The sequence below is a fragment of the Atractosteus spatula genome, chromosome 1 (assembly GCF_055471065.1).
Source record: "Atractosteus spatula isolate fAtrSpa1 chromosome 1, fAtrSpa1.hap1, whole genome shotgun sequence".
NCBI classification, from domain to species: Eukaryota; Metazoa; Chordata; class Actinopteri; order Semionotiformes; family Lepisosteidae; genus Atractosteus; species Atractosteus spatula.
In genome coordinates, this window is record NC_142706.1 from 57,911,247 (window position 1) to 57,924,033 (window position 12,787).

Sequence of the window (12,787 nt, forward strand, 5' to 3'; positions counted from 1 at the left end):
TTGGAAAGATACCATAACACCGAAAGACGCTTCTTGTAATACAGATAAATATGGATTGACAAATATAAATGTATCTTGTACATTCCTCTTAATAGAAACAAATTGCAAGTCATTTCTTCTGATATAGAACATGACACAGGCAAACACATGTATGTGTCTGTATAAGAGACAGTGCGATTTTCTTCAAGCCAAGACTCACACAGGAAGACATTTCTCGGAGAGAACGTCATGAAGCAGTCTGTTGTTTTAAGTGCGAAATGAAGGTGAAACAGACTATCGCTCACACACACTGGGACACACATACAGCAACATGGGGGGCCCAATCTGCGCCAGATGAGCTGCCGCTGAAAAACAGTCTTGAGTGCGAATCAAAACCCTGCAGGCAGCCTGTGCAGTGACGCCAGGAAGCGGGTGATCTGTTTCTTGACAAGTGAAACAACACTCCAAAAACAGAACCAAAAAAACAAAGTCCCCCCTCGGTCCATTGAGAGATTACACGGTAGTAAACCGAGATCTCTAGCAATCTCGATTGCTCTTCTAGGAAACCAGAGCTCCGGTCGCTCTCTCGTATCCTCACCGTGCTGAGCCGACCTCTCGGTTTCGATCAGGAAGTGCTCAGTGAAATGTCAGCCCTTGGGTTGGCCAGGCGCTTCCAGGAAAGCTGCTTCTCGTCTCTTTTCTTAGTTTCCTTTGCAAAGCACACAGGAGCCCGAAACGCAGAGCACAACACGCTGAATGAGGAGAACCAGCCTGAAAGACAAGGGCAGCTGACAGCCAAGAGCCCATCTCCACATACAGCTCCTATTCTTCAGCTACACTGTAGGCTTTCCAGTGCATTTGTCACATCACAACAGGATCTGCCCTGTGACTATAAATTGATTTCATATTAATATGGGAAATGCAAATGTTTATTAATTGATTTTATTAAAATGGACACTTTCCACAGTAAAGTCCATCTCAAAGCACTTTAAAAAGAATTACAACAGCAATAAATTCAAAAGGTCAAAGAGAGCACCTTTGTAAGTCTTATTAAAATAAGAGCTACAGTTCTAGTACAGTAGAACAGTCCCATTACAATGGGAGCTACAGTCTCAGTACAGTAGAACAGTCCTGTTACAATGGGAGCTACAGTCTCTGTACAGTAGAGCAGTCAAGTTACAGGTGAACAGTAACATGTGTCTTTTAGTGTTATAGCTAGTGTTAAAATTAATCCATTACAGTTTCAGATTATCTGTGTAAGGGAATACACGTTGGGAGAGATTGCTATGTGTTATTTTACATAGTAGCAATATACAGTACATGCTGCATAGGTCACTTTAACCAAATTCCTTTCTACAAATATTTTTTTCATTATTAGTTCTTCTTGTCCTTTTTAAAAATAACTCTAATATGCAGCTAGGCCTTACAGAGACACCCTGTGTGAAAATAGGGACCTGGACTGGAGAGGCCAAGTGTGAGACCCAACACAACACAAGGCACAACAGGATCTGGCATAGCTGGGACTTTTGCATCATGCAGGGCCTCACAAAGATGCTTTGGTAGGCACCTGAAATTTACAATATTGGGAAGCAGTTGGAGAAGACAGGACACTTGCACTGGATTGGCTGTGTACTATTTTAACATAGTAGGTCTATATTTCTTTTCAAGGAAGGGTGCATTGGGAATAACTAAATGCAGGAAACACAGAAGGGGTAGAAGCGGTTGCCCTAAGTAAAATATAATTAAATCATATTCTACTATGCTGCTTATTCATTTCTCTCTTTTCACTTTGCCTCAATTTATTCTTTGTAATGTTACTGCCTGCCACAAGATGGCAGCAACAACTGAGAATTTCGTACTGTGGCAGCCACTCGGGTTCAGGAGGGTGTGAACACTAGACAGGCGTGTGTCATGTCTGTGTCCCGGTGCTGCTGTGTTTCGGGTGTCCTCCTGGTTAGTTATTCACCACGCTGTGTCTTGTGCAGGCTCAGCAGTGTCTTGTACGCCTCTTGGATCTGCAGGAACCTTTCGGCCGCCTCTTCAGGTCTCTGTGGGTTGTGGTCAGGGTGCCAGAGTTTCACCAGCTCCCTGTAGCTCTGGGTGATCTCATCTAGAGACGCGTCGCTGCTCACCGACAGCACCTGACACGTACAGGGATGCAACATTTACTGGGGTCTGGACTGCTTAAAACCGGATCATTCCCTGTGAGATAGTGGCAAAAGCAGAGGAACGAGTAAAGCACAGAAAAGTGTAGTAGCTGACCATGGAAGAGCATGCAAAACTGAGAACAGGAGCAGCTTCTGTACACAAAGCTAGGCGGGAGTGTGGAACAAGCTGCCCAGCCATGTAGTTGAAGACAATTCCCAGGAATTCTTCAAGCTGTGGAACATCTGGTCCTTGGATCAATAGGCCTTTGAAACAATAAACAAACGAGCAAGATGGGCCAAACAGCCTCCTCTCGTTTTTAAGCTTTCCTGGGCTCTTTTGACAGTGATGTCATGGGGAAATCACAGTAAAACTGACGGAGAGTGGGAGTAAACTGAAAATACCATGCCTCTTCATGGACAGACAGAAACAGATAAGCACACCCCGAGGCACAGAGACACTGCGATCTGCGTTGACGGAAGTAAGGACTGAACACATGTGCACATGCACACACATATGCACTCTCATGCTCATACACATGCACATGCACAAACACGTGCACACATCTGCAGAAACATGCATGTATGCACACACATATGCAAAAACATGCATACGTGAACACATGCACGCACACAAATGCACACGCATGCACACACATATGCAAAAACATGCACAGGTGAACACATGCACACACGCATGCACACAAACACACACTCATACACACACACGTGCACACTCACCTCTCGGGACTTGCGCTCTCTCTCCCAGTGCTGCCAGAGCATCTTCTCCAGCACGATCTCCCAGTCCTCACCCAGCCCTCCCAACTCCCCGCCCCCAGTCAGGAGGCACAGCACCCTGTAGGGCAGCAGCAGGAAAAATCCCAGCAGCCTCTGCAGCTGGGGGAAGAACCACAGCCAGTCCAGCAGGGCAGCGACACACTCCACCAGGTAGGAGAGGGTGGCAGTGGTGTTGTAGAAGACGCAGTAGCCCAGGGGAGCAGTGAAGGCCAGCCAGGCCAGGCCTAAGTGATACAGTCGGACACCTGCAGGGGGAGGACAGAGAAAGAAAGAGCCCTCTTCTTCCTCACCAGCATACTAATCTGTACATGTGGAATAATGTTCTTTTTTTCTCTTTTTCGATTTGCAGGACAGTTCATGTGTCTGAAATTATGGATATTGTTCATTTTCTCTATATCTGCTCTGGCAATACTGTTACTGTGAGTCAGGGCAGCAGAGCATCTTTGACCTGAACAGAACTGAAAAAGACCTGGATTAAACCAACAGAGAGAAAGGGAGACACAGGGACTGTAAACAATACACACTGACCAAGTATCTGACCAGGGTGAGAGACAGTAAGGAGAATCAAATCCTGACAATGTGCAGTGATCACAGCCTGGACACAGACAGGCCTGGCTGCCCAGAGAGGACGGGCTCAATGACCACAACCTGGACATAGAAACTGGACACAGGCAGACCTGGCTGTCCAGAGAGGACAGGCTCAGTGACCACAGCTTGGACATAGAAACTGGACACAGACAGACCTGGCTGCCCAGAGAGGACAGGCTCACTGACCACAGCCTGGACATAGAAACTGGACACAGACAGACCTGGCTGCCCAGAGAGGACAGGCTCAGTGACCACAGCCTGGACATAGAAACTGGACACAGACAGACCTGGCTGCCCAGAGAGGACAGGCTCAGTGACCACAGCCTGGACATAGAAACTGGACACAGGCAGACCTGGCTGCCCAGAGAGGACAGGCTCAGTGACCACAGCCTGGACATAGAAACTGGGTGACTCTAGGATCAAAGCGCTGGAGATAGGAGACAGAGGTGCACTTCCTGCTACACTGCACTGGCAGTGCTACCCCCTACCCCAGGGACGGCCCTCAGTTCTGCACCGCAGTACCAGTTTTTTCTATTAGTAGTTGCAGTAGCAGTTGTGTTGGAAATGTCTTACCCAGAGAAAGATGGACTGATAAAAGAGAAATCCAGAGACAGCACCATGCTGATCTACAACACACAGTCACACAGGGACCAAGAGAGAGCTGGAGAGGCAAACTGGGAGGGACAGAAGACTCACACAGGGAGAGGGAGCTCATACTGGTCTCACCTAGCGGCTTGGGGGGCGTGGGCTGCTTGTAGCGCCGGTTCTGTGCAGCGGTGACACTGGCCGCCAGGCTGATGGGAAGGGTGGAGATGGCGCGGCCGTAGAAGATGGGCGAGGTGAGGAGGCAGGCCGTCAGGGTCTTGCGCAGGTCGGAGGTCTCGTGTCCCGCGCAGGACACCAGGTGCACCCCGGCGCCCACGCAGAGCGGCAGCACCAGCAGGTAGAAGAAGCTGAGAGAGCTGAGCCCGATCAGAGCCACCACGCCAAAGTAAATCCCCACGCACACCTGCCCGGCAAAGCGGGTGGGGCTCACTGGAGGGGGCGGGGCTCTGCGCCTCTGCCCCCTCCCCCCCGCAGATCCCTGATTGGCCTCCTCCACGTAGGCGGGGATTCTGAAGATCTCCCGAGCCCAGCCCACTCCAAATCCCCCGCAGGTGAGCAGCCAGAGGAGGGCGTGGCTGTCCCGCCTCAGGTAGAGGTGGTGCAGTCCAAGGGGCCCGCCCACAGCCCAAAGTGCGTATGTCACTGCCACTCCCTTACCCATGGGGGCGCCCAGGAGCAGAGGCTACAGGGCTGTGCAGTTATACCTGGTCACTGGCAGCAATAATGCGATCTCAGGTTTCCCTCGTTTCTTTCATTCTGATGGTTTATTCTCGGAATTCAAAGCTAACAAAAGAACAGGAGAAAGGTTACTAACAAGAGGACGCCCTCCAGCTCATTCGTTTCCCATGATCTTATTAATGTGAGGATCTCATCTGGCCACGGCTTGATCCTGTCCAGGATATTGCCTTCAATAACATGGATGGGCAGCTTGTTCCACGCTCCCACCACCCTTTGTGTAAAGCACTGCCAGCTGTTCCCAGTCCTAGATTTCCAATTAGGTCCACAGTTCCTTGTTTCCTTGTAGTCATCTAAGCTGACTTTTATAAGTAACCTGTGGGGACATTTAATTAATGCATCAAGTGCCCTCATAGTATTCTATACTAATACCCAGTATTCTATACTAATGAAATTTGGTTCCATAATGGAAGAAGAGGTCATGTAATGTATGTTGGGAAGAAAATATTAACTTACATGTGAGGATTTTGAATCATAAAATCAAATTTTCCTGGCAAGAGCACCCGGTCACGACTGACAATATTCAGCTCCTATAGCCCATCTGTGAGGTGATTGTCAGAGACTGAGAGTTTCTTTGGGATCTGTGCAGGGCGGAGGAGCAGTGTGATAATGCTCAAATCTCAGCCCTCTACGAAACGCGCTGACGCTCTAGAGGCAGACCAGGCACTGGTTCCTCTAACGACGGACGACTCACCTCTGACCTTAACGCCCCCGCCAGACACTTACGTCTTCCTGATCAGTGACTTAAAAACGAATTAGAAATATCACATTTGGTCCCGAGCAACCGTGTTGATTGTGTGAGCTGAGGTGACGCGAAGTGTGTTTACCTCTTTAAGGGAACTTGGCTTTTGAACTTCTGTTCAAGAGCGGTTCTGTACAGACGGGTAGCGAACGGACACGACGAGCCCCGCGCTTTGGAACCGGGGGTCGGGGATTGTCTGAGGGTTTCTATCAACACTCGGGGATCGCGATCACGTTTAGACCCATGCCCTAGCACAGCCTGAATGAAGCGTGTATTTCGTGAGTACTTCAGGCTCAAGGCTGAAACCCGCGCCGCGGTCCGAGTGGAAAGACTGCGAGATCTGCGCCCCCGCGATTAAACCCGTGTTCCTGAGCAGTCCGGACCACCGCCACGAAGGAGCTTTGTCGATTGTCGTTTTTTATTCAACGCGACGAAGTAAATTGACCATTTATCCTCACCTGACAGCTCTTCCGTCTCTCCCTTACTCCGTGTATCGCATTCAGTGGACTTTGACACCAGCTCGTTGTAGTAATTGCGGCTCGGACACAAACTCTCCTAGCGTGCTGCTTGTCGCCTGACATTTGGAGCCTTGAATCACGATGTGCGGAATTATCGATGTGTTTAGCTGACGCAAAACGCATGTAAGAGCGCTGTGTGATTCTAACAACTAGGGTTCACATTTCCTATAACCTGGACAATGCCCTGACTGGTGACTGCCGATCAAAAATTACAGTAAATAGATGTAAATCTGTGAAGTAAATACACCACATTGTAGAACCCCTTTACCGGAGGGGGTGTCCTGTACCTGAATATCCTGACCTTAATAACTATATCAGAATACCTGTACTGGTTTTCCGACATAACTATTCGGTCTCTGGTACAGGTATCAGAATACCTGCATCACAACACCTGTGTCAGAATACTGTACAAGACAGCTGTACCACGACACCTGTACCACGACACCTGTACCAGAACACTTGTGTCAGAATACCTGTACCACAACACCTTTACCACAACACCTGTACCAGAACACGTGTCAGAATACCTGTACCACAACACCTTTACCACAACACCTGTACCAGAACACGTGTCAGAATACCTGTACCACAACACCTTTACCACAACACCTGTACCAGAACACCTGTACCAGAACACGTGTCAGAATACCTGTACCACAACACCTGTATCAGAATACTGTACCAAGACAGCTGTACCACAACACCTGTATCACCTGTGTCAGAATACCTGTACCACAACACCAAGATATTGTTTAGTGCTGTGGGGTAAGCCATGACGGGGATTAATATATCGATATTATTTATTATTATTATCATTTGCATTGTTTTAGTCCATGTTATTGTTTTGTATTTTGTTTAATAATACTTTTTGTAAATCTGATTTATATGCAGTTTTTTTCACAGCGTTCTTTGTTGCTTTGGCGCTATATAATTTTTGGACATAAAAAATGGTAAAACCTAACATTTTAAACAAAATTGACTCGTCTCGTTCGCAGCGCTTTCTGTAACCACCACGTCGACTCCGTACTGCTATGATGACAGTTATCATTAAACCAATCACGTTCTTCCTGGAGGTGCCTTCCGCCTCGGCGGGCCAATGACTTGTAGCCTGGGCTGTTCTCGGCCAATCCGCTGCGGGACTACAATTTGATAAATTCAATTTATCAAAGGAAGACACTTCGCCCCTCCCCTTAATGGGAGTTCCAGCGTTCTCGTCACCGCCCATATCACCCTGGAGGCGTCCCTGTATGGAAGCAGATCCACCTACTCTCTGATGTTTCCCGACACAGTGAAGCCCCGCCTTCGCCCAGATGACACCTCCCACTCGAGGCGGAGCCACGCCCCCAATGGGCGGCCCGCCGGCAGCAGGATCGTGCTCTGACTCGGACTCCCTATTTCCCCAAGAGCGTGTGCGCTCGGAGTCGGAGCTGGTTGTTAGGGTACGCGGGGGCTGGCTGCGCCGCTGGGAGTCTCTGCGGATGTATTTAGAGAAATGCAAGCCTCGTAGGAGAAGCCGAAGACGAAAAAACCGCCGCGTGTTTTTTTTTCCAGTGTGCTGAGCGACTCTCACGACATGGTTATTGCGGAGAATGGAAGCTGACGACGTGACTGTTAGAGAGCAGCTGTTCCACAACCGAGTCCGAGAAATCACCGTGAGTGCTAGCAACCTTTTCATCTTGCTGTTCCAGCACAGGGAAATGGCATGTTTGGGGAATCCGCACAGCCGCAGCGAAGTGCGGTATCCCTGGCGCTGCGCTGAGATGGGGTGAGCGGAGCGCGAGAGTGACGTGGTCTCAGTTTGGGGGCGACGGGCGTCCGGTTGAAACGGGGTCAGCGGGGTGCAGACCGCAGAGGACAACGCTCCGTCCTGTTTTTAAGGTCAGGGTGTCGTTTTGTGAAAAGAAAACGCCCCTGTACACCACGATCGCGGCTGGGGAGTAAACTCCGCCAGGGGAGACACGGGCACGGTTCCGACAGCGGTTCTGCGGTTCTGACAGCTGCGGGTCCGAACTGGGAGAGAGCAGGACGTTCGGAGGTGTCGCGAAGCGCGCAGGGCGGCCGGGTGAATCTGTAGGTGACAGTCCAGGTCTGTCCCTGGAGCCCCTCGTCGGACCGAGCAGAGCGAAGACTCCGTGTTCTGCCGGCGTGCACAGCGCGCATTGGGGCTATTTCTGCTGATTACAGCTGAGGTAGTTGTTTGCATGACTGTGTGAATAAAGGTGGGGAGCGTGAGAGAATGGAGGGACTGAGAGGCATAAAATGTACTGGTCTGATCTGGGCTGTACTGGACTGGGCTGTACTGAGGTCTTCTAGACTGGGCTGTACTGTGCTGTTTTGTAGAGTATTCTTCTGTACTGTACTGGTCCGGATAGTGCTGTTCTGGACTGGGCTGTACTGTGCTGTTTTGTAGAGTATTCTTCTGTACTGTACTGGTCTGATCTGGGCTGTACTGGACTGGGCTGTACTGAGCTCTTCTGGACTGGGCTGTACTGTGCTGTTTTGTACAGTATTCTGCTGTACTGTACTGGTCCGGATGGTGCTGTTCTGGACTGGTCTGTACTGAGCTCTTCTAGACTGGGCTGTACTGTGCTGTTTTGTAGAGTATTCTTCTGTACTGTACTGGTCCGGATGGTGCTGTTCTGGACTGGGCTGTACTGAGCTCTTCTAGACTGGGCTGTACTGTGCTGTTTTGTAGAGTATTCTTCTGTACTGTACTGGTCCGGATGGTGCTGTTCTGGACTGGGCTGTACTGAGCTCTTCTGGACTGGGCTGTACTGTGCTGTTTTGTGCAGTATTCTGCTGTACTGTACTGGTCCGGATGGTGCTGTTCTGGACTGGTCTGTACTGAGCTCTTCTAGACTGGGCTGTACTGTGCTGTTTTGTGCAGTATTCTGCTGTACTGTACTGGTCCGGATGGTGCTGTTCTGGACTGGTCTGTACTGAGCTCTTCTAGACTGGGCTGTACTGTGCTGTTTTGTAGAGTATTCTTCTGTACTGTACTGGTCCGGATGGTGCTGTTCTGGACTGGGCTGTACTGAGCTCTTCTAGACTGGGCTGTACTGTGCTGTTTTGTAGAGTATTCTTCTGTACTGTACTGGTCCGGATGGTGCTGTTCTGGACTGGGCTGTACTGAGGTCTTCTGGACTGGGCTGTACTGTGCTGTTTTGTAGAGTATTCTTCTGTACTGTACTGGTCCGGATGGTGCTGTTCTGGACTGGGCTGTACTGAGGTCTTCTGGACTGGGCTGTACTGTGCTGTTTTGTAGAGTATTCTTCTGTACTGTACTGGTCTGATCTGGGCTGTACTGGACTGGGCTGTACTGAACTCTTCTAGACTGGGCTGTACTGTGCTGTTTTGTACAGTATTCTGCTGTACTGTACTGGTCCGGATGGTGCTGTTCTGGACTGGTCTGTACTGAGCTCTTCTAGACTGGGCTGTACTGTGCTGTTTTGTAGAGTATTCTTCTGTACTGTACTGGTCTGATCTGGGCTGTACTGGACTGGGCTGTACTGAGCTCTTCTAGACTGGGCTGTACTGTGCTGTTTTGTACAGTATTCTTCTGTACTGTTCTGGTCCGGATGGTGCTGTTCTGGACTGGGCTGTACTGCTCTGGTCTATATGTGGCCGAGCCAGGCTTTTTTACTTAACAGGGGCAAACAGCTTGCAGTAGCCCCCCTCCCCCACAGCCAATAAAGAGGTCGTGCTCAGCCTTGGGGGAGTGGTAAGAGCCCCTGTCTGTAGTGAGTTATGATGGTTTGAGCTGTGTTGCACTGAACTGGCCTGTAGTGTGTTGCACCAGTCTCTGTTGTGTCATTTTGTTCATGGCTGTGTTGTACTGGTCTGTAGTGTGTTCCACTAATCTGTAGTGGGTTATGCTGGTCTGGTCTGTAGTGAGTTATACTGGTCTGGTCTATCGCATGTTCCACTAACCTGTAGTGGGTTATACTGGTCTGTGGTGTGTAGTGTGTTATACTGGTCTGTAGTGTGTTATACTGATCTGGTCTGTAGTGTGTTATACTGATCTGGTCTGTGGTGTGTTGTGTGTTATTCTGGTCTGTAGTGTGTTATACTGGTCTGGTCTGTAGTGTGTTATACTGGTCTGGTCTGTGGTGTGTAGTGTGTTATACTGATCTGTAGTGTGTTATACTGGTCTGGTCTGTGGTCTGTAGTGTGTAATACTGATCTGGTCTGTGGTGTGTAGTGTGTTATATGGATCTGTAGTGTGTTATACTGGTCTGATCTGTGGTCTGTAGTGTGGTATACTGATCTGTAGTGGTTTATAGTGGTGTGGTCTGTAGTGTGTTATACTGGTCTGTAGTGTGTTACACTGATCTGGTCTGTGGTGTGTTGTGTGTTATACTGGTCTGGTCTGTAGTGTGTTTTACTGGTCTGGTTTGTGGTGTGTAGTGTGTTATACTGATCTGTAGTGTGTTATACTGGTCTGGTCTGTGGTCTGTAGTGTGGTATACTGATCTGTAGTGGTTTATAGTGGTGTGGTCTGTAGTGTGTTATACTGATCTGGTCTGTGTTGTGTAGTGTGTTATGCTGATCTGTAGTGTGTTATACTGGTGTGGTCTGTGGTGTGTTATACTGGTCTGGACTGTGCTGACAGTGCAGTGGCAGTGAGTGACGTGGAGATGCTCAGTCGTCTGTGGACTTCAGCACAGCACTACTGTACAACGCAGCACTGAGCTCAGACCTTTGGACCTGCTGCACACTAGTACTTCACTCTTTCTCACTCCCTCTCACTATCTGGGACAAATTGAGTCCAAGTCTCTTTCCTGACTTGACTGTTATTACCAAAGCACTTCTGCAATCGCGTGTGACACCTAAATGGACATGAACGCAGCCTGGTGTAGTAACCATGTGTAACACAGACTGTCTCTCTCTTCCTGCCCGTCTCTTCCTTCCTCTTCCAATGACATTTGAATTTAAAACCAAAGGGCTTTATTGACATGGCTTATTAATTACAATAAAGACATTTACCACCAAAAAATATTATTTATTTGAGAGACTTAGTCTCTGTCCCTCAGGCTGTGACAGGAGATCTCATCCTGGGCTGCAGCTCAGTTGAGTTTTCTCCCCCAGCAGGATTAGAAACAGTTCTGATTCTGCCAGGAGTGGGAATTCTGAGATTAGATTTGTTATTTAGAGAAGAATGTTTCTCTAATCCCAGAGTATTTGTCACAGTGCAGCAGAAAGTGCATCTCTGTCTCTGCTTCTCCCTCCTGGAAGTAGGAGCACAGCCTGTCCTCTCTGGACAGCCAGGTCTGTCTGTGTCCAGTTTCTATGTCCAGGCTGTGGTCACTGAGCCTGTCCTCTCTGTGCAGCCAGGTCTGTCTGTGTCCAGTTTCTATGTCCAGGCTGTGGTCACTGAGCCTGTGCTGTGTGGACAGCCAGGTCTGTCTGTGTCCAGTTTCTATGTCCAGGCTGTGGTCACTGAGCCTGTCCTCTCTGTGCAGCCAGGTCTGTCTGTGTCCAGTTTCTATGTCCAGGCTGTGGGCACTGAGCCTGTCCTCTCTGGGCAGCCAGGTCTGTCTGTGTCCAGTTTCTATGTCCAGGCTGTGGGCACTGAGCCTGTGCTGTGTGGACAGCCAGGTCTGTCTGTGTCCAGTTTCTATGTCCAGGCTGTGGGCACTGAGCCTGTCCTCTCTGGATAGCCATTGTCTCTCTATGTCCAGGCTGTGGTCACTGAGCCTGTGCTGTGTGGACGGCCAGGTCTGTCTGTGTCTGTACCGTGGTTGACTCTGACTCGTGTTGTTTGGCTGAGCTGTCCTGGTGCTGGTTGGTGTCAGTGAGCTTCAGGACCAGCTGGGGAATCTTCTTTGTCCTCAGCTCTTGGCTCAGCTGGGTTTTAAATCTACAAATGCTATTCCTGGACTTTCCCCAAGCACGAACTGCACTCTATGTGGTCTTGTGAAAATATTGAAACGCTGGATAACCCATAATGGGGAAATTAGTCCATTACTGCTAAATGCCTATCAGCACAGGTAAGAGTTTGGGTCACTGCTTTTTAGTTGTAACTGATATTGTATTGCTCTCTTCTGTATATTTCTTAGCAGTGGGTACTGGCCTAATTCAGCCCTGCACACATTATTCTGTGTTTTTCGCTGCACACGGAGAATGTTTTCACAGCTTCTATAGCATGACTGGAATTTGGACGGACAGTTTTTGTCAGTTTGGAATTTTTCCTGTTTTCTTCTTTTCCCAGGAGCGGAGCGGTTCTGGGTTTATGGACCGGTTCAGTGAGTTTTCTGTTTGTGTGCACCTGCCTCCCTCTCTCTCCATCGCCCTCTCTGTGTGAAACGGGTGGGGTGCAGTGGGGCGCAGAGTCTGTTCCTCTCTGGGCTTGTCAGTCTTCGAGGGTGCAGGGTGCCTGGAGGGCAGGGTGCTGTGTATTCACAAAGACGATAATTAAAACACAGCCTCCGTCTTCTCTTGGCACAGGAGGGAGATCAATACTGTAATTGGACACAGTGAACAGTTTGCTGGTGGCCCAGCCTCCGAGAGGTTATTTTAATGTGTGTTGGAATATTTGCGTATGCAGACGATTTTCTGTTGCACCTGGACAGCTCACGTGGCTGTGCTCGGTGCTATTAATGATAATCTCCTTTATTTTACGTAACACCTTTCAAGGTACATCATGTCAAGGCGTGGTTTAAAAAAGCCCGACATCA

General features: G+C 49.2%; 2 protein-coding genes across 3 annotated transcripts in view; one reads left to right on the plus strand and one right to left on the minus strand.

Moving 5' to 3' along the window:
• Positions 1 to 899: 899 nt before the first annotated feature.
• dnajc22 (DnaJ heat shock protein family (Hsp40) member C22) lies at positions 900 to 6,174 on the minus strand. 2 transcript variants are annotated; one of them, XM_088916065.1, is made up of 4 exons: positions 6,051 to 6,174; positions 4,236 to 4,898; positions 2,865 to 3,166; positions 900 to 2,120 (listed from the first exon to the last, which is right to left on the minus strand). In XM_088916065.1, exons 2-4 carry the CDS (start codon positions 4,774 to 4,776, stop codon positions 1,938 to 1,940), a joined length of 1,026 nt encoding a protein of 341 aa, XP_088772191.1. In that variant the 5' UTR covers positions 4,777 to 4,898; positions 6,051 to 6,174; the 3' UTR covers positions 900 to 1,937. The 2 variants fall into 2 exon arrangements, with proteins under 2 accessions (XP_088772191.1, XP_088772183.1); XM_088916057.1 differs by having other exon boundaries at positions 4,236 to 5,166; positions 6,051 to 6,087.
• Positions 6,175 to 7,543: 1,369 nt separating this feature from the next.
• Positions 7,544 to 12,787, plus strand: part of lmbr1l (limb development membrane protein 1-like) — a 41,942-nt gene continuing 36,698 nt past the window's right edge. Inside the window, exon 1 of the mRNA XM_088924821.1 lies at positions 7,544 to 7,762. Within this exon, the coding sequence (XP_088780947.1) occupies positions 7,700 to 7,762 (63 nt within the window). The 5' untranslated portion in view covers positions 7,544 to 7,699. The remainder of the gene's footprint in view (positions 7,763 to 12,787) is intronic.

What these genes read in the sequence shown, in the direction of transcription:
- dnajc22 (XM_088916065.1), bottom strand. Translation starts at nt 4,776, where the DNA reads ATGGGTAAGGGAGTGGCAGTGACATACGCACTTTGGGCTGTGGGCGGG. An exon ending in CACGCCCCCCAAGCCGCTAG is followed by an intron (nt 3,167 to 4,235) that starts GTGAGACCAGTA and finishes CTCCCCCTGCAG; the next exon opens with GTGTCCGACTGTATCACTTA. An exon ending in GAGAGCGCAAGTCCCGAGAG is followed by an intron (nt 2,121 to 2,864) that starts GTGAGTGTGCAC and finishes TGTACGTGTCAG; the next exon opens with GTGCTGTCGGTGAGCAGCGA.